The 23,830-nt window shown below is 36.0% G+C and overlaps 1 protein-coding gene across 5 annotated transcripts in view; it reads right to left on the bottom strand.

Annotated features, from left to right (window-relative positions):
* LRP1B (LDL receptor related protein 1B) overlaps window positions 1-23,830 on the bottom strand; it is a 587,100-nt gene that overhangs the window by 232,683 nt on the left and 330,587 nt on the right. For all 5 annotated transcript variants that reach the window (XM_052675647.1, XM_052675649.1, XM_052675650.1 and 2 more), the window contains one exon: window positions 8,128-8,290. In XM_052675647.1, the coding sequence (XP_052531607.1) occupies window positions 8,128-8,290 (163 nt within the window). The remainder of the gene's footprint in view (window positions 1-8,127; window positions 8,291-23,830) is intronic.

The raw sequence follows: 23,830 nt of genomic DNA, 5'->3' as shown, positions 1-23,830 counted from the left end.
AAAAGCTGCACCCCACCCATGGGTGACATCCAGAACTGCTGTAATTAGCTACATAGGGCACAAAACAGTCACAGCACCAGTCCACCAGCCCTTAACTCTGTTTTCAGATGTACTGAGGGCAAAACCAAGGGCTGAGGCAATATAACCACCGTACCAGGCAAGAAAAATGTAGTTGATGTTTTCATGCATTGCTTTTCACACTCTGTGGGAGAAGGCTGCTTGTATCACTTTGCAGATGCAAATCTAAATACAGCTTTTAAACATACAACGTATATCTGTCTCTGTTAAAATAAAGGCACTTTTTAAAAGGTAAAGATGCTGCTCATGAATATAAACTTTTGCATATTTTCTATTCTCCTTTATGTTATTGTCAAAAAATCCTTTTACACACAGTTTTTCACTTTCATTTGTAGAAAAACTCACTGCCTCAAAAAGAAAATTAAATAGAATAAAATAAGCCCTAAAATATTTTTTGTCCCTTTTGCTTAAAAATCTCTCCAATCCTTTCAAGAAAGGAAATAAAACAGCTTGCTACTTTGGGAACATCTCAGCTGTATTTTTTAAATAACAATACTGAAATGTGAGTATATACATTTATTCACTCCTGTTCTTCTTGTACCCCATCCTTTGAGATTACAACAGCCTCAAGTTGCACCAGGGGAGGTTTAGGTTGGATATCAGGAAGAGCTTCTTTACACAAGGGGTTGTTAAGCTCTGGAATAGGCTCCCCAGGGAGGTGGTTGAGTCACCATCCCTGGATGTGCTTAAAGGATGTGCTTACAGACTGTTTGGATGTGGTGCTCAGGGACATGATTTAGTGGAGTGTTGTTAAGGTTGGGGCGGTATGGTTAGGTTGTGGTCAGACTTGATGATCTTGAATATTTTTTTCTAACCTAAGCAATTCTGTAATTCTGTACCAGATTATAGATACCTACATGTATACAGTCTCCTGTAACAAGTCTATTTTCCCTGTTAAATAGATGTAGTCTTAAGAATTTTTAATGGAAAGTCATATGCAAACATCTCTGCCTACTAAGTTCTGCCTGTAGCTTTCAAAGTCTCTGCTGCAAATTATTTTTTTTCCCCCTGAATAATGAACCAGCTTTCTATTTAATCAACTGTTCATATAAAACAGTTACAGTTTTTCCTCAACCTTTGCTTTTCTGTATTAGACAACCATATGTCTAATGATTGTCTAATACAGCTTCTAGAGCAGTTTTGCAAGGGCCATGTTTTCTCATCTCTTATTTCTTGTTATTATCCCCAGATTTCTTCCAGTTTTCCTATCTCCTCCACAGAAAGAGGCAAAGTTTCAGCAAGACACATTAATGCGGCAGAGTAATGGCGGCACTGACATGCAAAAAGCCTGAGAACAAAACTGAGAGAAACACTATGAGAAAGCAGATGTGACATGACCCAAGAAAAGCAATTTCTATTAGGATGATATCATCAAACTACTGATGAATCAACTGAATGGGGTTCACCACCTTTGTGAATGTGAGTCGTTTTTGTTAATCCAGTACAAGAGCAATGACAACATTTTTATACTTGAAACCCTGCATAGAAAGAGGCAGTGATTTGTTGGCCTTAAAGAGAGAAATGAATGCCTTGACAGTAGCTTATTAAAAAAAAAAAATTCTGCATTTCATACAGTTTCACCTTAGACTGGTGTAATAAATAAATAGAAAAAACAAATGTGTGGTCATCGCTGTAAAAGACAACTTAGAGAACTTTGTAACATCATAATATTTCCTGTATGTTAAATAGGTGAACTATTTTTATTACTTTCATTTTGTTCATGTTACAGAAAAATACTTGAGTGTCCTTCTCTCAGTACACACACTCTGAGCACAGACTAATGCAAGTACTTCTTAAAATAGATGTGTCTTAGCAGTTATTTCATAAAATATTTTTATGTGCTTCCACTCATGCAGTGCTCTAATTCATACCAGAGCTTGTCTTCTACAGAAATGACCTTACAGTAGCTGACTAGATAATAAGCCCATCAGGTAATAAGAAAAATAAAATAAAAGGGGAATTCAGATGGACATGAACATAATGTACATGCATTATAGAGGCTTAAACTCCCATTTATATTCTCACTCAGAAACAAAGTGTCCTCAATTCTCTCTAACTTAATTGCTTTCATCTTGGAGGAAAATCACTGATAGGGTGATTTAACTCTTGTAGATTTTACCTGGACAATTCAGGGACTGGAAATAAAGAGAAAGGACTTCAAGACCACTATACCAGGAAGAGTACTGTAACTGTTTTCCAGTCCTTCACCACATTTTAATTCATAAATTCAGTGTAATTTTAGTAAAATATGACAGTTTTGCTCAGAAGCTTAATTAGCTAGGGATTGAAGAACAGAGATCTGAGGGCTGAAATAAAGTAACTACACTAATTACACAGTTTAAAATGAAAGCAAGAAGACGTGTTGCATCAGCTCTGAATTGCCCCAGGTAATCAAATTCCTCGAGTTTTATTAGTGCTGTTGTTGTTCACATGCTCACCCTGGTTTGTTGAAACATTCTATTTCCACTGAATTTTTTTTTCCATAATTATTGACGTCGACTCTTCTACTTTAATTTTGCATGTGCATGTTTAATCATATCACATTACTGAAAGAGTGCAGGTGAAGATACTCTTATTTCTTTCTGTCATCAGGAGCAACAGCAAGGTTTCCCAGTGAGCAGATATGTACCACTACAGACAAAACTGTAGGAGGGAGATCTGAATGTTTTCTTGTCTTATTTGTTTTGGCTCCACTATTGCACTACTTCCACAGAGTTATTAATCATAGAATCATTACGGTTGGATAAGACCATTGAGATCATCTAGTCTGTTTTCTAACAGCCAGAAAGTGATTGTAAAGGAGGAGAACGACAAGAAAAAATGAGTTCTCAATGAAATCTTTCAGGTCATCACTAATTATGATGAAGTTTTTTTTTTTTCCTGAAGAGGATTCTTTTCCAGGTCACCTTTAAAACTTTTAGAAAGTTATTGTGTCTTACATGTATCTTACAGCTCTTTGAATCTGCTTTGTAACGAGAAAAGGAACTGAACCCTTTTAATAATGGTGTGTTATTAAAATACTAATGATTTTGCTGTTAAAAAGTGAGCTTTAACGATTATAACACTCCTCTTTGATCACCAGAGAATGGTGATTAATCTGAGAGGGGAAAAAAGTTTTAAGACAGATCTCTCTCAAGCCTTGAAAGTGCTATAAAAGCTCAGGGACAGGAGGGTGTAAAAGGGAATAGAAAAGGCAGTAGAGAATAGGTGTAGATGTTTTATTTTTATCCCAGAAGACTCCCCTGTCTAAATAACATTGAGGCAAATAAAGAAAAATATAAAATATATATACTGTCTTGACCTCCTCTGCTTTTTTAATTTCTGTTCTCTTTCTTCCCTGCAGGAAACTTCATGTCCTCATTGAAAACAAATCCCTGACATTCCTTGACTGTGAAATCACTGCAGTCTAGTCACCATTTATCTCACTGCAAGCCAGACCTAAGGCATTTTTCTTTCTCTCTGAGCAAACTTAGGATTGACACCAGACCTGAGATTTCTCAAACCAGGCCATCCTCACAAACAGCCACAAAGATCCCTGTTCACAAGCGATGCTAAAAGCAAGAAATCAAATCAAATCTGATCCCTTGCCTCTACTCCAGACCAAGATCCCATCTTAACTTGAAATTGTCTTTTACTGCCCATCCGTTTGCCTTTTATTATGCTTAAATCAAGGCAAATAAAAGGTAAATGCAAACGCTAATCGTTGTTTCTTTGAAAGATACAGGTAAAGAAAACAAAAGCCATTTGATTTTTCTATTTAAGATTGAATCAGAAAGGTCTTCTGTCTCCTCATCATCCAATTTGCTTTTCTTTGGCTACTGTGCTATTCATAGTACAGATTTCAAGGCTCTGCCTATTCAGATACTCTGTCAAAGACTAGAAGTTTGCAGAAGTTTGTTCTTCTTAGGCTTTTCTCACCAATGACTTTGTTACTGTGAACTGCCCAGTGAGCCTCACAGTACACTTCAGCCTCGTCCAATAACCACGTCTCAAGAGGATCACATGCAGCTTAAGAAAATACCTGATTATAGCTGGTCACTCTGGCTGGTAGCAGGGCTCAAATGGCCAACATCCAGCTTCTACTACACAAACCAGAAGGATTTCAGACATTCAATACACTTAAAAGTAAAAATGAAGGCCTTAAAAGACAGAAGCAACTTCCCTTGCTTCCCTTGTTCACCTTTGTGAATAGGAAGCATTAGCAAATCTCTGCTATTGTAAATCTTAAATGTATCTGTATATATATTTTTGCTATTGTACCTGTACAGTTGTACAATTAATAGGTGTACAATCAATAGGTGTACAGAGGCTAGGCTTAGTAAGATTATCATGGGGGAAAGGATCAAGATAAATGGAAATGCTCACTGACATTGTGGGCTCACAGTAAACTCCACAAAGAGCGATCTCCAGAAAAAGATCCTTCCTTGGTGGCAGTCAGCATTTAAATAGGATCTGGGACAGGTGGAGCCAGACTCCAGCCCTTTCAATAGCACAAGTAAATTGCCCTCACTTGTGCTCCTAGGCTGACTCATTGCTTGCCTCAGGTGGTCAATCAAAGGTTCAGGCCACAATCAACAGCTCCCATACACTACCATTGTTTTTCTCTGCAGTTATTAGCATTGCTTGGAAGTATTGCATAGCACTGTCACACATTAAGAGATGCTGTTACACCCATTGTATCACAGGCCCTTGCTGGATGTCTTCACAATTGTTGCATGAAAGAACTGAGCACCATTTTTTATTTTTATTTATTATTTTAATTATTTCTACAAGGTAGCAGAAGGAAACACTGATTAAAAGATTTATTCAAATATTTACATAACGCACAACGTTGCGGTATTAAAGTATGAGCTCACTCTCCTTACAAATCTCTTTAGCAGTTAAATCTTTTCTCCCCATTGTTATTAACACGACTTTTAAATGGCAGCTACAAGATCTCATTACTGTGCCTTCAGTCTCTAATTGGGCATCCTCTGCCATTCTTCTCTCCCTCCTCCTATTCTCTCCCTCCATATGCCTTTCCTTTCTAGTGATTCATGTCTAATGCATGCACACAGTGTCTAATCCATTTCCTCACTCCCAGTACTTGACTATATTCTACTCTGTGCATCCTCCCACTCGCCAACTTTGCACCACACATCCTTTTTGTAATCTCACCCCGTGTGCCCCTTTTCTATGCATACTCATATGTTTGGATCAGTTTTATAAGTGCGCCCCTTAAAATTCATATTTTTCCATAACCCTGTGAAGTATAATAGAAAATTATGACCAGCATTCCAAGTAGCATCAGACTCAATATTACAGGTCACATGTAACCAGGCCCAGGTAGCAGAGCCTTTCTTCTCTCAACTTAAAGTTCAGTTTAAAAAAAAAAAACAAAACAGAAGTTCTCCTTCAGTCACCGTAGTATGAAATAAGCTTAGTAGTTCAATTGTATGCACGCAAAAGAATATGTAAAACCATCAACACTAAATACCTAACAAAATGCAGAGGCATAAAGATGGAGAATTCATCATGTTCACCAAAAGTACTAGATAAAGTAATTTTCAAACTATTTTTTTTACTTATGGATAAATGGAGAATTTTTGGCTCACAAAGCAACAACTAAATGCAGCTAAAACTGTTCAGATGCGGACACATGAAAATAAAAGGGCTTAACCTTGTGCTACTAGGAAGAAGTTCATCACAGATTTGGTGTTTAGGATCGAGTTCAGAATTCCTTAATGCAAAGTATGGCCTTCTCTGTAGAGGCATACTTCCAGCTTTTTGAAAAATGAACATACTATAACAGTAACATACATTAGAAAAGCAAATATCTTAAAATGTGATTATACTTTAAAATGTATTATTTTCAAGGTGTATAAGAAAAGCCCAGAAAAACTTGGGCTTCATATTTAAACTAACAAGTAAATAAATAAAATAGCAAAATCAGCAAGTTACCTATAACAAGGAGATAACACCATGCTAATACTTTGACCTAGTGTAGCAACTGGACAGATCAATACAATGGGAAAGGTGTTACAACAAAGGTGTGATGATGGAAGGGTCAGCACAAAAGAAAGGTGCTATAAGGGAAAAAGATTGTTCACCTGCTTCAGAAGAGCCCAGGTTCACAGGGGAAAGCTTCACCAAGAAGGGATCTCCAGAGAGAGAACTTTCCCTAGTGACAGTCAACCCTTAAATGAGGTCTAAGAGAGGTGCAGCCAGGCTCCACCTCTCTCAGTCACGCACATGAATTGCCTTCACCTGTGCTCCCAGGGCTGACTGGGTCTTTTCCCCAGGTGCTCAATCAGTGGTTCAGGTCATGACTCAACAGTTCCCATACAGCTAGAAATAGGTCTCAACAAGAATCAGCATGAAAGAGTAAAAAAGAAAGATTAAAAAAAAAAAAAAAAAAAAAAAAGGAAGAAAACATTTTTATACAATCAGAATGTGTTTGATTATCTCTTTGCATTCTGTACCAAAACCCAGTTGCTAACAAGCACAACAAATGCATAAACTGGAGATGATCAATTAAGAAGTATGTTAGATATCTCATTAACCTAACAACATATGTCGGATAATTAACAAAATTGCCAACAAAAACTGTAAAGAAATAACTCTTGTTAAGTGCAAAATATGAATTCTGGAAAAAAATAATAATAAAAAAGAAAATCCAGCCAGTGTCCACCATGAATAGATCAGTATTGCTATGTAATGTTACAGTGTTAAGTCTCCTCTGGACTCCCTCCAGTCCTGCACTTCCATCTACACTAACACAGATAAGATGATAAAGCACTGGAAAAGGGCACTATCTGAATAAGAATGGTTTGCAGCAAGCAAATAGATGGAAAATTAGTCTTTCTGTTCCATCCCTCCTTGCAGATTCAAAGTTTACCATAAAATTCTTACCTCTGTGACAGATAAGATTATCTAATGACAAGCTGTGGATATATTTACTAAATCCTGCAAAGAATATACAAGTGAATGTATAGAAAAAAAAGTTTGCTGCTGGCAAATTTGAAAGCTTCAACTTCTTTCAGATCAGAACATGCAGAAAAATCAATTTATATGTGAATTTTGATCTTTCTTTTAAAACAACACTGCAGTCAGTCAGATCAAGTCAAGCTTACCATCTGCTGCGGGTAGACATACAGCTATATTCAAGACTTACATTATAAAACTTCTTTGTAAACTTTACATGCAAGCTGTTCTTGTCAGAATTAAAGTCATGGTGATCATGCATCTTAATATTCAATCAGGCTTTAAACAAAGAGTGACAAAAGTCCACATATGGATGACAAGCTGTTCTACAGTAAATATTTTTGTATTTATTGAGAAGGGGCTTATGGCAGTTTAGGATGTGTTCCACCAGGCATTTCAGCTTTAACTGCTTACGGACTAATAAAACCAAAATAAAATCCCTTTTCCAAAATCTTTACTGAAATTTACAGTTTTTAAATTAACTTGATCATTCCTATTTAGCTGCGCTTTTACTTCATCATTTACTTAAAGTTTTTTCCCAGCTGGTGGCTGTTAGGAACAGAAGATTTTTAGTGCCCTGCATTTTGAGCAAGGCTTTATTCCCAAGTGGTGCTGAACATAACTATGGAAGAGAAAAAGCAAATACCATGTGCTTTTATCATTGTAGTCGACCCTCTGAAGCAGATTAAAAAATCTCCTACTTCTTTTTTAATCTAATTAAACTTGATAGAGCCAGTCCTCATATTCCTACAGCTAAGGGAACACAGTATAAAACATTCTTTTTCCATATACTCCAGTTACGTATAACAGAAAGAAAAAAAAATCTCATGACTAGTAGGAATAAAATTGGTTTTCCAATTCCATTTTGAAAAGTTACAAGGCACACGTTACTATTAATATTGTTACCTACTTGCTGCAATTGTGTTACAGATTTTATTACAGCAACTATAGAAGTAACTCAGAAATGCAGAAAAAGAAAAAAAAAAAAGAAAAAAAGAAAGAAAAAAGGAGATACGTTGTGTGCAGTCACAGACAAACATACTTCATATAAAATCAACATTTCCCAATGCAAATAAATAATCTTACCCTGATGTTGGATCAACAGCTATGGCCTTAGGGTTACTGAGGTCCAGCTCAATGAGTGTAATGCACACCGTTCCATTCTGGTTGCAAACGAAGATCCTATCACTGACATGATCCAGAAAGTAAAAATTTCCAGTGATCCAGTCAATTGCTATTTGCTGCACATCTGCCAAAAATAAATGAATGAATAAATAAATAAATAAAAATAAAAAAAGAGAAAGGAGGAAAAAAAAAGCTCAGAACTGCAAATGTAATACACGTAACTGAGCCAATAACTGCTTCACCAAACAAATGCTCTACTAAAGAGCTCAAACTGTTTTTACAATGAGAATATATATGGCATGCAGTAAAGAATTCAGCTCCCTATGGGTGAGTGCTTGTGGGAGAGAGTTTTCAAGTACAAAAGTCTCATTGCAACTTCAAGGATAAGAAAGGTGCACATCTGTGTGTAGTTCTACTAAATATTTTAATTTTTGTCTCTGGCACTTTTAATGATATATTCAAAAGCAACATCACTGAGTGTTGGTGCAACTGTGAGAGAAGGACTGGAAATGGACTATAAAAAGGTTATTAGATACATGTAAAGGCAAGTAAAAACTGACTGTAAACTACTTATGAATCTCAAAATCTTTTGTGTAGTTATTCATAACTAAACCGCCCTATGCAATAGCAGATGTGTGTGCAATGAATTCACTGTCAACATTTATTTTTTCTTGTTCTGAACAATCTTCATGTGTTTTTTTTCCATACTTTCAGGTTTTTGCATTTCTATTATTCTTCATGTGTTTTTTTAGTTTATTCCTCTACTCGAACAAGAAACCATCCCTGCTATCACATGCATCCTCTATTAGAGAATATAAAGTGAACCTGACTGAAAAAGAAATTCCAGTCATTAAGTTTTTGGCAATAACCAAGGTTTTATGAGTTATGTATTTCCTAAATACCTAAACTACACATGGAGTCCCATGCAGTGTCCTTCAAAGTGCAGACAACATAAGATTTGCTCAATAAAATATCAGGAAGGCACCAGCTGTATTGCATCTCAGCCATCCCATTACACAGTTCATTGCTGTCTCTTCTATTTCAGATTTCTCCCCTTCTGCTATTCATTTTTCTTTTAATTCAAAGTGAATATTATGCCTCTCCCCTTCTGATAGCTCCTATTATGAAGACATGCTGAGCCACAATAAAGGAATGGTCCATTTAGTCCAAGATCCAACCTCCAGAGCAGGCCAATGTCAGGTGTGCCATGAGATACACAGAAACACTAAAAAATATTTCATACAATAGGAAGGAAAACATTTTTCTTTTTCCTTGTGAAAACATTTAAAAGATGCCAGAAAACATGTAGTCCCTCTGGAAGTTTACGCGGTTTCCACTTTCCAATTTCAGAACTTGGATTTGGAAAATGTCAGTTACAAAAAATGAAATGTTTATACACATGAAATTAGTAATTAAATTCCTGCAATGTGAGTTCTGGAAGACTGCTATGCTTTGGGAAGCAGAGAAAGAACCTGCTGGAAAAGGATACTCATTTCTTTTTTTATCTAGTTTTACCCAAGTTTCCTACATACTTGAAAGGCATGATACATGCAGCTTGTTATATCTGTTAACATAACAGATAATGTGAATATTTTTACATCTTTAAAATTCAGGCTTCATTTTTTTCAGATATTCATTAACATGTCATTAAAAATAAATGACATTAAGCAGGTGTTTGTGGTACACAAGGAAATTAATTGGAGGTCATACTAGGGACAATGATTTGCATCCAATAGTTGGAACAGAGGTTGATCAACAGTCCAGGAAAAGTGAGGCATCCAGAAGCAATTTAACAGAATAACCTCTATGTCAGAGACTTCAAAAACCATTTGTTGCTCTTAACTCCTATTTTTCTGCTTTCCCTTCCCCAGCAGGTTATATTTGAGAAGAGCATAGTACCAGCAGCACAGGCTATTTGCAAGATGCAAGCTCATTCCAAATGCATTCCTTCTAAAGCTGCTCATTACATAGTATGCTATGCTAGGTCACAGCTTCCAGAAAAAGAAGCATAGTAATTTGTATTTTCTCCAGAAGCCTACAGCATGAAATGGAGGAGGCCTCTCTCTATGCAAAGAACATATCTCCCAACAATAAATATTCTGTTGCTCAGTGAAATGTAGTAATTAACTTAGACATTCAAAGCACGGTCGAATTTTCATTTAACGGTCAATCTAACACAAATATGTTGTGTATTTTAAATTCCACTGTTGTGTTTTAGGTTTCATCTTTTTTATACCATCAGCTCGTCTGTACTTAGGACACATCCAATTGCTCACAAGAGAAGTTTAAAAAGAATTGTCCAAATATACTCCGCTGTGAAATCATATCCCACATGAGAAATTCACTCATCTGGCAGCTTTTATGAATCAAACTTTTAATATCTATGGTTTCAGTAGCAGCTATGCATTAAACTGCTTTGAATGGCTCCCACACAAATCGAATACACTATATACCATAGAGATAAGGTTTTGGTTGCACTGGAGACTTTTAAAATATATAGTTATGTGCTCAAGATGTCATTGAATTTATTTCATGCTTGTTTCTGGATTCATATATTAAAACCCAGTATGTGCAGATAGCTAGTCTGCTCAAATTTTTAAAGTAATTATTCATTCTTTCTTTTATTCACACAGTTTTGGAAATCTCTAAAAAGAAATGCTTCCTCCTGAAAACACATACATTTAGTTTGAGTAACCTTGTATATAACTTTTAGGCTTTTTCCCTATTTTAGTCACAGCTTCCATGGAGTATTTCTGCCAAATGTGGACAAGTTTCCTTTAGTGCTTTCTAAAAACCAGAATTTCCTCTTCAGGACTTCAGAAAGAAACACTAAGATGTCATGTCATCTAAATTTTAGTCTAGTTAACGACACTGTGTTGAGAGTGGGCACTAGTAAAACTTTTTCTTTTTTGAAACACGCTACTATTACCATAATTTGAAAGAAATAGCAATTTCCTATGAGGATGGCTATATTTTCAAAAGGAACTAGAAATATGTGTCTTAGGACCAAAATGCAGTTTATGAAAATCAGAACTGTGTTGAATGATTGTCTACTTTCATTTTGAATTTCTAATATATATCATGGGAAGCTCACATTTTAATTTCAAACGAGGATTTGCGCAACACAATTTCAGTAAACAAAAAGAGAATAACAGTTCCATATTCTTCTGTTTGTCCTACTGCTGTAATCAAGGATTCAACACAAGCACTGTTCATTAACATAAATAAGCTAGCAGACTTTGTTACCCACAAACCTGCAAGAAAAACCTGAAATAGAAAAATTAGAATGTTTTCTTTCTATGTGCACTTCAGTAAAATTTCTTACTTTTAATGCAAGAAATGATCCAAGCAAATGACACGGGGATCTGGAAATAGCTGGAGTCTGTGCAGAAACCTCCAAGCCAACAGAGGAATTATTCTGGAGGAAATACAATTAAAACTAAAAATTCCCAGTGTGTCGCACATAAATTTCTGGTTAATAATTAAAAAGACAGATGACCTCTCTATTTCAAGTGCAAATGCTTCCACTGTGTTACATGTCTAAATTTTTCCTTGTTCTGAACATGAGCATAATGGGAACTCCCTAAAGATCTTGGAAATCCATTTAAGACTCAATGAGCAACAATTCATTGACAATTGATGTGATGGGGAAGTGGTTTGAAGTTGTGGTAGCAATGACCCCCACAGACACAGTCTGGAAACCTCAGGTGAGGGGAGGGTAGGGGAGGGTAGTAAATTATGCTCCTACTGCATCAAAGCATCAAGTGTTTATGTTACAGGCATCTTTCCTCACTGTAAGGAGCAGCTCAGTGCTGTCACAGATAGTCAAGCCTGTTAGGAGCCACTAGTTTAATTTAGTCTACTAGAACTGACTCAACAAACGGGAATTTTGAAAGCTGTGCAAGTTTTTTGGATGGTTGGCCATATGCTAGGGGAATAAATGCTTCTGAGAAGTGAGAAAGGATTGCTCCAATCAAACCTTCAGGAGCTTAAATATTCCTCAGGTGAGCATCCTACAACATGGAAGATGTCAGCATGGCCCCTGACAGCCGGGCAGTGCAGGAGAACCAGGTTGGTGCTGCTCAAATGCCTCATTGTCAGAGGAGTCACCTTCAGTCCCCTATACACCAAAGGCTCTTCATGTCTCACAGGCATTTTCACACCTGCTTTCTGTATAGCCTGTTGTGTCATGAACTGTTTGCCTCTGGGGCTAGTTATCATCAAATAGCAGGACTTCAGTGTTAGCTTCCCTGTATTTCAACTACAGCAGCATCCCCTGCTTTCTGCTAAAGATAGGAAAAACAGGAAAAAATGTATATATTAGTCTGGAATCAGACTCCATGAGAAACGAAGTAACATGAAAGTAATTAAAAATTAGGACAACATATTTGAGAGATTTTGTCTGTTCCTTATGTTTCCTGAATCTTCAAAGTGTATTTTATTTTTTTCTCCAAATACATGCATTTAACTTCTCCACAACTAAACAAACCTTTGCATTTTATTTTTGCTTTTTTTTTTTTTTTTTTTTTTTTTTTTTTAACTGAAATCTGAGGTATTTTCCAGCAAGGCTGTGTGAATTGTATAAGGTAAGCAAACAATAAAAGTGCCAGGCATATTCCATATAATTTACTCCCTGTTTAGAGAAAAGAAAAAGAAAAGATAAAATGACATATTTACAACACAACTAAAAAATTTTGTTCCAAAGAGCAACAGAAAGCAGCTCGAAGACAGGCTTTTTTGTCAAGTTTTGTGTAATGAGACCAACAGTGGCAAGTCTTTCTTTTACTTAAACAGCCACTAATAATGTGACCAGGTAAACAGTAGTTAAAACATGCTTAAATGACAGGCTGTGAAATCTGCTTCTGCTCTACCTCTTTTCTGTGAGTTATATTCTTAATTAGCAGCCCAGACAGCCTTGTAGTGACAAGGTTAGGTAAAGTTAGAACTGGCATAGATAGATTTATCTGTGCCTCTCCTACTGGTAGCAGCTGGCCATAATTGTGTCTGCAATGCCATTTACAAAGTATGTTTTTTATTAAAAATGTCATCATTCAATAAGTCAGACAACGTTGGTGTCTAAACTTTAAACAGACGAGTCCTGAGTGATTACTGCATATGTTTTAAAATGAAAAATGTAATGACAGATACCCATCTAACTTTTCCAAATGGCTCATCCTCAAATATCTAATTCCTTTAAAAAAAATCAGATTGTGCTTGTAAGGAGTGTAATGCAAAATCTAAAACATATTGAATTTAAATAAGCACTTTAAAGCATCCAGACTACAAGATATTTAGAAGAGAAGAAAGCTTTTTCTCTTGTTTGCTGGATAACATAAAATTTCAATAAATTGGGTTACTGTCAAAAACATAGTTCGTATTCTTCTAACCCTAGAGGATATTAGAATATAATGCTTTAAAACCTATAAATGTGAATATTTAGACAATAACAGTTTCCCCAAACTGAAGACTTTAAAAAACTATGATCCTATTCTAAATATTATGAATACTTAATAAAAGCATCCTGATGGCACATGAATTGATCTAGTCTCTCAGAGATGCCATCTCTCCAGTCACTTGTAGACTCAAGCATTCCTACTAGATATGGAAGAGAACACGCTTAGGTTTATAATCAAAATTAAAATGTTTCATACTGTATTTTTTATCATTCTTCTGGATGCAGTCCACTTCTCAAGAGGAGAAGGTACCTCTAGTACCTTCACACCATTTTGGAGCAGATTCATTGCAAATAACTCTATAGAGACTGTGGCACAATGTCCCCAAAAAAGAGATCTCTGTTAGTTCTCACCTGTAAGATATCCTCTCTGCACTGATGACAAGATACGCTCAAGCAAGCCAGATCTACAGGCTACTGTGGCACAGCACATATATTTGCTGTTAACTAAAAACACAAATAAAAAAGCCCACCTGGTGGCCCTCTTCTACCTCCAACTTGTCTTGCAATAGTCCTGTTGCTTACTGCTTTTACTTATACAGAAGCTAGATTCTTTCAGGGTGGTTTTTTTTTTTTTTTTTTTTTTTGGTAGCTTAGTTTCTGACGCTGCTGGGAGGCCTAGTCCCACAGGTGGAAGTTGGGCCAAGCAGTAGTTAAGACTAACCCATGTTAGTACATGGGTTGAGATGGTGCATGGAGGGAGAAATGCACATTGAATGATAAGTCTGTTTCTCCCATTGGGAACCCTGCAATCTACAGAATAACAGCAAAAATCAGCCCTTTATTTTCTAACAAATCTCTGTTTACAGAGCATTTGGAGGAAATGCACTTATGGTGGATCCCAGACATGCTTGGGTTATGAACCTTTGCCAGGGTTTTTACAGTAGAGTAGCAAAATCTGCTCCTAAAGTTTTTAGCATATTTCTTCTTTCACTCACATTATGATTCTCTGTCACAATGCATCATGTTTCTAGAGTGAGTAAAATAAGTGAAATTTTTCTGCATTTTGGATCTTGAGTCAGAAATTTGGCTGTGATGCCAGTAGGGGCAAATGCGCAAAGCAGAACTGTGAAACAATGAAAGAATGTCAATATGAATGGCCCTGTTTTTTAATCCTAGGGATTTAGATTTTTATAAGGAGGGAATATTCTTCTGCCAATCTCATGTTAGAAGCAAGTAAGAATAGTCAAAAACGTAACTTTTCTAATTTCTGCATTACTGAGTTTCAAACAGATTGCCAAATGATTGTAAACTTGTAATGGGGTCCCAATAGACTGCATACATGCTGAACAATAAAGACAGATTTATAGAGGTACATAGCTATAACAGTTTTTTGTTGTTTTTTTTTTTAACTGCACATTGAAAAGCTTCTTATAAATCTACTGAGACTGTAAATCAAACCCAGTTATTTACTTCAAAGCTGTTAAGTCATTCACTGTTAAAATTAAAGCATAATTCAGCTGCAGTAGGCATGCCATCAAACACGTGGATTAAGTAAACTGTTGTGGCTACATTAGGTCTGATATTCTTCTCTTTTAACCACCTCTATCAAAGACAGAAGTGTACAACCTTCCACCTTTCGTGACTGCCACATTCATTAAGAACTTCATAAACCATCCTTTGACAAAAATAAGGTCACTTTATCATCTTCCCATAAAGATGCTAGGTGCTTGAGTATTTCAATTTTAAAGACGTGTCAAATATATATATAGTTACTTTTGCAATACTAAGTATTCAAGGAAAATGACTTCCAGAAAGAATGTGAGCAGTTTAATCCCAGAAGTAGACAATGATGCTATAAGGAGCACTTTTCAGAGGATAATATAGAAGTAAATGAACTGAGTCAGCTCTTAAAGAAAAGGTTGGGAAAGGAAGGAAACCCAAATTGCATGTCTTGTAGAAGGTGACATTTATCAGATGACACTGGTTCAGAGGACCAGGAGTATGCTGTAGTGTCATGCAGGTAAAATGTAGATCACAATTTTGTAGGATAACAAATTTTGTAGGAAAACAACAATTTCATATTCAGCCCAATATTGTTGCATTTAGCAATGTATAGTCTAGTCAATATGACTAAACAGTTCATGATATGACCCACTTCTATAAATCAATCTGTTCCCTTTCACCAAAGGGCATTATTGCATTCAATTTTATTTTGATCATAAGGTAACACTGACCATCGATTATTTCATTCTGACATATACAAGAAATATTCTTATTGGACACAGAAGTCTTTATCTTCACCTCAAACACACTAGGAGAAGAGGAGAATAAATTATGTTTTCAAACAGAATTTTTTTCTAAAATTAATCTTTTAAAAATGTGCTTATAGTAAAATTAAAATCTGCATACTGAGAACAATTTAAAACCAGCTTGAGAATTGTGATTTAAAAGAATAGTGTAAAAAACTTTAAATATCTTTAGTTTTTTAAAAATATGACTTCAACACTTAGCAAATACATTATGAGACCCCACAGTGCCACACAATATCTCTGGAACAATGTTATATCGTGTACTTTCCTAAACGAGATGACTTCTTTTTTCAGAGTTGGAAAGGAAAGAAAAAGACACTGTTTCTTATTAAGCTGCTTACTTCATCTTTTTCACTGCCTCTAGAAATGAAGTTATTCAAAAAGGACCATCATATCCATGGGTAACTCTTTATCACAGTGCAGAGGGAACACTGTCACTGCCTGGCACCTTCAGCATGCTTGTACTTCTGCAAAACACTCAAAGCCACTGCGAAGCACTCAGTGATGTCACATAGTTGGTGTTACAGCTTGAAGAAAACGAGCAAATGAAGTCCTTCATGTCTTTGAGTGTTGACTGCCAGCTGTCTGTAACAGATACACACTCACGCAACCATTATCTTCCCTTTCGTCCTATTTGTCCATTTCTTTTTTTTTTTTTCCATCCATTTATTTCAAAATCAAAATAATTGTCTTTGAGAAGAAAACTGTTATATTTGACTTGACCAACATCACCTAATTGTCCAGACGTAAAATACAGACTGACTTCCAGTAAAAAAAATAACAAACAAAAAAACCCCTTTTTGCTAACCTATTTCATGCAATGCAAAAAATAAAAATAAAACAGTTTCAGACTTACAGATTATTATTTTTTTTCTATTTTCATACATTTTCAACAGGACATCAGGATGTTGCTTCTTATTCCTTTATTTCTATCATCATCATTATGATAGTGGTGGGAATCCAGGTATTGGACTACCTCACCATTATCTTAAAAGCAAATACCAAAATAGTTTCCCATACAAATGTATCCCAACCTACTCAGACATCTGCTGTTTCCAGTAACATGGCTCACACCAAGTGCTCTTAGATTTGCACAGCTGTGCTTTCAGAAGACTCCCAGACCCTTCCAGAAAATTTTATAAGCCATTCAGAAATATATGGGGCCATAATCCTATCTCTTCTCAACTACAGAAGCTTTTTGTGCGTTGTGCTAACTACTTTTACCTTATGCATTCTTCTTTTTAAGCCTCACAGCATCTCTACACCATATAGAAACACTGTCATTCTCATGTTACAGATAGAGGGGAAAATATGAGATTATTTCATAAATATCACTCAGAAAGTCTCAAGAAAAATAACAGACTCATGACTACCAGCATATTGCCCTTCTTTCTAAATCTCTCCTCCTTCATGAAATCATAAAATCATAGACAGGATTGGATTGGAAGGGACCCAAAGAGTCATCAATTTCCAACCCCCCTGCCACATACAGGGCCACCAACCTCCAGATCTAATACTAGACCAGGCTGCCCAGAGCCCCATCCAACCTGGTCTTGAACATTTCCAGGTATGGAGTATCCACAACCTGCCTAGGCAGCCTATTCCAACACCTCACCTTTCTCTCTTTGAAGAACTTCCCCCTGACATCTAATCTAAACCATTCCTTTCCTGTAAACAATAAAAAGAATTTGTCCCAATACTTTCAGAGAAATAAAGAGAGACATACATTGCATCCCTCTCCAGGTTTTCTCTACAAGGTACACTCTTGTCTTCCTTGCACTAATATTTTTTGCCTCTTCTAAAACTGCAGCAAGATACCGTGTGTTGATGCAGTCTGTGCTTAGGAATGGAGCAGAAGTGCACGAGCAGCTCTGTCTGCTGCACAGCTCTCCAGATGTTTGACAGTTTGCATAGATGCACACTGTAATTATTTTCAGGATAGCTTTTCTCAAATCATTTTTCGCTCCTTCTACTCTATGAAGGAATAACTGTCTGTCCAATTAAGGCTTTGTAGAAGGAAAAGAAATCCAAATATTGGCCAATTATTTTTAAAGATATATAACACAGATGACAATGCATTCATAGAGTCTTATAAAATGTTATGTTTTCCCACTTCTTAATCTTACTTGGGTCTTCTTTTCCCCAAAGGATCGTTTCTGGAGTTAATGCAATAGTTATGAAACAAAATCTGAATTTTGAAACCAGTTGAACAGACTTAGTGGCTAACCATTAAATCCTTGAAAGAGTTTTAAAATGAAGATATGTATTATTTTCAGGATATTTCAAACAGGAAGAGAAGTAGTGCTGATCTTTACAAATACATTATATTTTCCTCCTTACACAGATAAGTACAAACAAACAAACAAACAAACTAACAAAACCCACAAACAAATCCACATCCTTGTAATAAAACGAATGGATTTGTGTAGTTAAGCAAATTATCAATGTACATAATGCAAGCAAGTCCAAAAAAAATGGCAAAAAATTGAGTCTCTGGAACTGCCAATTTCAAAAGGTATCCCAACAACTCCACCATCAGCTCATTAATTTGTTTACATGGTGTGACATATTCTGTGCAATTACATATGCAAAGACTTTCGGAACTTTATCATCAATTCAAGAAGTGTTACGATGAATGCCTAACTCAACATATCAAACAGCAGCTGGTTTGTGACATGTTGATAAAATGTAGGGCTTCAGCTTTGTGCAAACAAACCAACCCTTCTGCATATTGCGTCCTCTCTTCTCCCTGAATTTGTTACAATGATTAGAGGACATTTTTTTCAAGAACTAAGACATTTATATAGCTTAGAGTTGGTCTTAGAAAAAGTGATTTCTTATGCTTAAAAGATCTCTGGCATGCAACTTTTAGGTTTTAGAATAAGTACTTCACTAAAGCCACAAGCAAAAGTTGTAAAGCAAAACCAAAATCTTATTTTATTCAAGGTAACTGTCAAATACTGAGAAGCATAAGTTTTGTTCTTCCATTTTATATATTTAATAATACTAACATGATTCATAGGCTTTTTTCACTTCAGGTTCTACTGTGGAGCTGAAGTCAAAAGAAATATTTGAATCAAATAGGCTTTGTTCTAAGTAAAAATCCACAACCTAAATTCTGTGGACTGAGAAGACAAAAACATTTCCATGAACTGGAGATAATACTTTTTGAGTGAGGCTTTTGTTCTGTCACTCAAAGTTAAAAACTGGGGGAAAAAAACCCCAACAAATATTACACCACCAAATCAGAGGGTGTGTTTAATTTGCCACTTCCACTACAGTGCAAATAACAATCACAATTTTCTCAAATTTGCAAACATGAAATTCCCTTTTCTTTAAGATCCCTTGATAAAGTATTATGTAAAGTACTTTGTGCCTCTTGGTCCTAAATCACAATAAACACAAAAATGTCCAGGTGAGCTTTGAAAGCAGACTAATAAACTGGAGAAGTATAGCTTCTCATTTAACTTCTACTTGGATTCATTTGTCATTCACTTATGAAAAGCTTGGTCATTATTTACCTTTGCCCTGTAATAGTTCAAGACATTAGATCAAAGTTTGAGTTGCAAATCAATATGATTATGCCCTATTCTTTACTAAAAAGACAAAAAAGGTTAAAAGAAGTCATTTTTAAATTTTATTGTAATGTTGTCACAACTTGACTTCTGTGATCTGTGTCTCAGATATGAGTCTTAAGGTGAGTGAAAGATCAACTTAAATGACATAATCCAAAGCGTATTAGTTAAAAATAAAAGATTCTTGAACTCTTGATTTTTTAGCTGATTTCAGTTGTTTTGTTGTTTGGTTTAATTTATTTATTTATTTATTTATTTAGGAGGAGAATGAAGTCTGAATGAACTATTTGCATTAATTAATTAATAAGCTATTATCTGGAAGTATGTAACAAATTTACTGTCAATTAGTCTAATTGAAGTGACTTAATTAGCATCCTGTGTGACGTGGAATTACAAAGAAATATTTCCACTTAGCAAGAAAAGCCACCTCATTAAATACATGAAATTTATAAATAAAATAGAGTGCCAGTAGAAGACAAACAAATTTCATGCATGTATAATTAGTGGATGGTATTTAATACCACGTTGTTAATTAGATCTTTACTGCCATTGAAGATAGCTTCTGAGAGCATACACTTAAAGCCTTGATTTCATAGCCAACTCTGCTGAAATTTTAAGATTACAAATATGTCTCCTGCATGTCTCCTCCTTCCTTAGAAGAAAGGCAGAAGGGAACATTTTTCCTGATCACTGAGAAGGCTGTGCTATGCAAATGTCTGCATCTCCCTGAATATTTGCCCATTACTGAAGTACACAGTGAATTTGCAGAAGCAGAACAAATTCATTTGTTGTGAAAATGGTATTACAAAGAATACTACCATTGACTGCCATGTAAAAAGCCAAAACGAAGCCAGCAGGGTGCGCACAGATGTTGAAGGCATATGTGTAAGTGTGTTTAATCACATAAGACACGCATTACTTAATTTCATATTTCTGAAAAGTGTTAATAAAGTACAAAATGTTACTTTTTACAAGTATTATAATCACTCTATTTAACAGAGTTCATCAGCAGTATGTTTGATAAACATACATGGTTACTGATATTTTTACTGTCCCTTTTTATATATGAAATACTTCAATGGGAAATTTCCAGCTTGCTGTCTGACTTTGCTGTCAAGGCTGGGTTGGTATGTAAGGAAGAGAAACAAAATGCAGTTGTGTCAGACTGTTAGGACAGTAATGGTACTAAGATGGAAATCCAGAAATGGTCAGCTAGCAGGTTGGTGATTGAGAAAAAGGGAATCTGACAATGTAGAACTGAGAACAAGGAGATTAAGAGATGTAGGCTTTGCGGAGACAATATTTGGTACACTATCTGAGGCAGAGTCCAGGAGTTTAGAGAAAAATATATTGCAATCAAAAATTTGTACTGAGAAATACCATTGAGATAAGAATTAGCTGCCTAGAGCATTACTACTGAAAAGCACACAAAAGATAAAAAGACATCATGCAAGCTTAGATAAGAACAGAGGCAAGGCTTTGAATGATATCAATAGAAGATCAATTGTAGAAGTTGGCTAAGTAACAAAGGTTGAAGAAATGGTAGTATTATATCTGACTGAATGACCAAAAAAAATCTATTTTTGGCAATTAACAAGCAGTTAATAAATAGCTCTTATTTCAAAAGAGGTTAAGTGCAGGTAACCTAATATTGGAGGGAAATCCTACAAATTCAGCACATCTGCTTTGAGGAAGATATTGCCTCAAAAATGCATAATACAATGTTACAGGCGCACTATTCAATCCAATAGCATAAATCCTCAAGTCAAACTGAATGGACTGTATCCAAAAAGCACCAAAAGCAGACTGATGCTTCACAGCTAGCATTTAGAAATTTGTAATATATGCATGACCCTCTTAGGATCTCTGATATCAAAGATTTTCACCTAACTTTTGTGCAAACCATCAAGCACTGAGACAGACACTTCAATATATGAATACTATTAATAGGAAAAGACACGGATTTGCAATACCTGCTGTGATCAGTGGAAGACATCCAGCTGATGGTTCATGTTGGAACACAAATCCCAGAGTCTTCAGGCAATCTCTGAGCCTGTCTGAGAAAGGCTGAATGAATGCATTCAGCAAAAGATGTGAACTACCCTTATTCTTCTAGTAAACATGATTATCATCAAAAAGGCTATGTGTAGCCAATAATCAGAAAAGATTAGCTAGGATTTAAAGAGAGCAGCAGAATGATAAAAGGAAGTTCCAAAAGCTTGAGTCTCTAAGGGAGTCTTATATTACCGGATGAAAAATAACAGTACATGGAGGACAGTTATCAGACAGCACTGTTGCCAGCATTAAGTAAAGACCATACAGCACTAACAAAGCTGTATCACAAACTGGATCAAAAGTTTTCTGAGTCCCAGTCTACTAAAATGAAGGATGAATTCAGCCAAAAAAGTATCAGCAGCAGAGACTTCTAGACTATGTTACTGTCCATCAAGATGACCCTAATTATGCTCTGACTCATTTCCTCAGAGCCCCTTAAGTACAGACAGAATTTCCCATATATGATCTCAGAGTAAAAGGTTTTTAGCTCCTACTAAAGATTTGCACTTGCAGGGGAAAGCCTAAAAGAACAAAGAAATTAAAGTAAACATGAAAACAAATGGCATTCAGGAAGTCATGAGTGAAGTCTGATGAAAAATCTAATCTTACACATATGTCAGTGATGAATTGTATATAATAGCCTTAGATGGGACACAAACCTGGTTCCCCATTAAGGATCAACAATTTCACAGCACAGCTAGAACACATACCAGGTAATCCTTGCAAGTCAACTGTAAAAGGACATGAATAATAAGGTAATAAAGTCCAATAATAAAAATAATGTTTCCACAGTAGTAAAGAGGAAGGTCAGCTTTAAAGAATGGTAGCATCTCACAAGGCAGTAAAAGGAGATGGGAAATTCAATCTGAATAAAGAGGACCCTGATAAGAAAAATATTTCAGTTTTGTGTATTTAATAATGGCTTTGTCTACAGTGAGATATTGCCAAATATAACAAAAAAATTCTTTGGACAAACTAAAGAAATTGTTATCTCAGAAGTAGCATTTATCCACTCTTCCCAGAACTGCACTAACACCAGTGTAAGATCTGCTGGTGGTTCCTAAGTATGCTGTGTTATTTCTTTAGGACACTCTTTCTGGTTCTGGTTTGTATCAGATGCTCTGAACACTACTCAGCATTTCCTTTGATAAGATTGAGAGTCATAAATGCCAACCTAAATGACCGGAGGTATTCTGAATGGCACTCAGAGTAGTTGTTAATTACCACTAGGAAATGTTTTCGATCTTGGGAGGGGAAGCTTTGGGACTATGTTTGTGTCTGCATGATGTCAAAACCCAAAGAGACAAATAGAAAAATATAACACAGAGTATCAAAAGCCTTCCTTGTCCTCATGCTTTTAATCCTTATTCAGATGCTTCTGTTTGGAAGGAGCTGTTTGGTGTTTGCTTTTTTTCCCCACTAAACTGAGAAGAAAGAGGAAGCATTTGTTTGCCTGTGAGTGCACGATTAGGGGGACCAAAAATATGGAACAGAAGGTTAAATTCACCAAGTGCTGTTAGATAGTATGTCTGATGGTTTTTACAGTAGCTGCATCCAAAAAGTGGGAGAGCCATGAAGTCAGCTCTGGCTTGGACTCATGGGGCCAAGAAGAATCTGCTGGGTGGGGCTTATATCATATGCCAAGAAAGCCCGAATCAAACACCAAACTGGACTGGATTGAATCAAACACCAGCCAAACAAAATATCATGCTCTGAAGCAGCATCTTAGAAGTGAGTTTTCTGCATAATAGTGGCTAAAACCCAGGTTGTGCTGCCTGATGCTTGTTTGGAGAGGAACAAGGTACTTGACACTTGTTACAGTGAAGGTAAAAAATGCTTATTTAAATGAAGACATAGGAGATTCTGTCATCCAGAAAATTCTGTTCTTGTTGCTTCCCCATCCTAATACACATAAGCATTGGTATGGGATCACACATTGCAGTGTTGGAAAGACAGAAAACTGTGAGAGACTTTCCACTTTCATTCCATTAAAAAGACATTCTGCTGCTTTGGTTCTCAAGGTAGCACTTTACATAAATGATTGTTCCTGGCAGCCCTGCTATACTAACTGGAAGAGAGTTACGAGATAGTATAAAGTGTCAGGGAGCATGCCCGTTATATGGGTGGTGTGTGCATAAGCTTGCGTTACCTGAGAGTCTTCCCTGAAATCATATTTGGCTCCAATGCTACTTATATAAATCTGCCTGAAAGGAAAATTTTCAACTTAACTTCCAACAATTTCTGGTTTCAGTGAGACAAGTTTAAAAAAAAAAAAATAACCAACACCTGGTCTTGGCAAAGACAAGAATGTGTGTGCTGATATTACCATG

Source organism: Tympanuchus pallidicinctus, unplaced genomic scaffold (assembly GCF_026119805.1).
Source record: "Tympanuchus pallidicinctus isolate F22 unplaced genomic scaffold, pur_lepc_1.0 scaffold15, whole genome shotgun sequence".
Lineage (NCBI taxonomy): Eukaryota > Metazoa > Chordata > Aves > Galliformes > Phasianidae > Tympanuchus > Tympanuchus pallidicinctus.
Note: the sequence above shows the minus strand (reverse complement) of the source record. Positions and strands in the feature narration are given on the sequence as shown.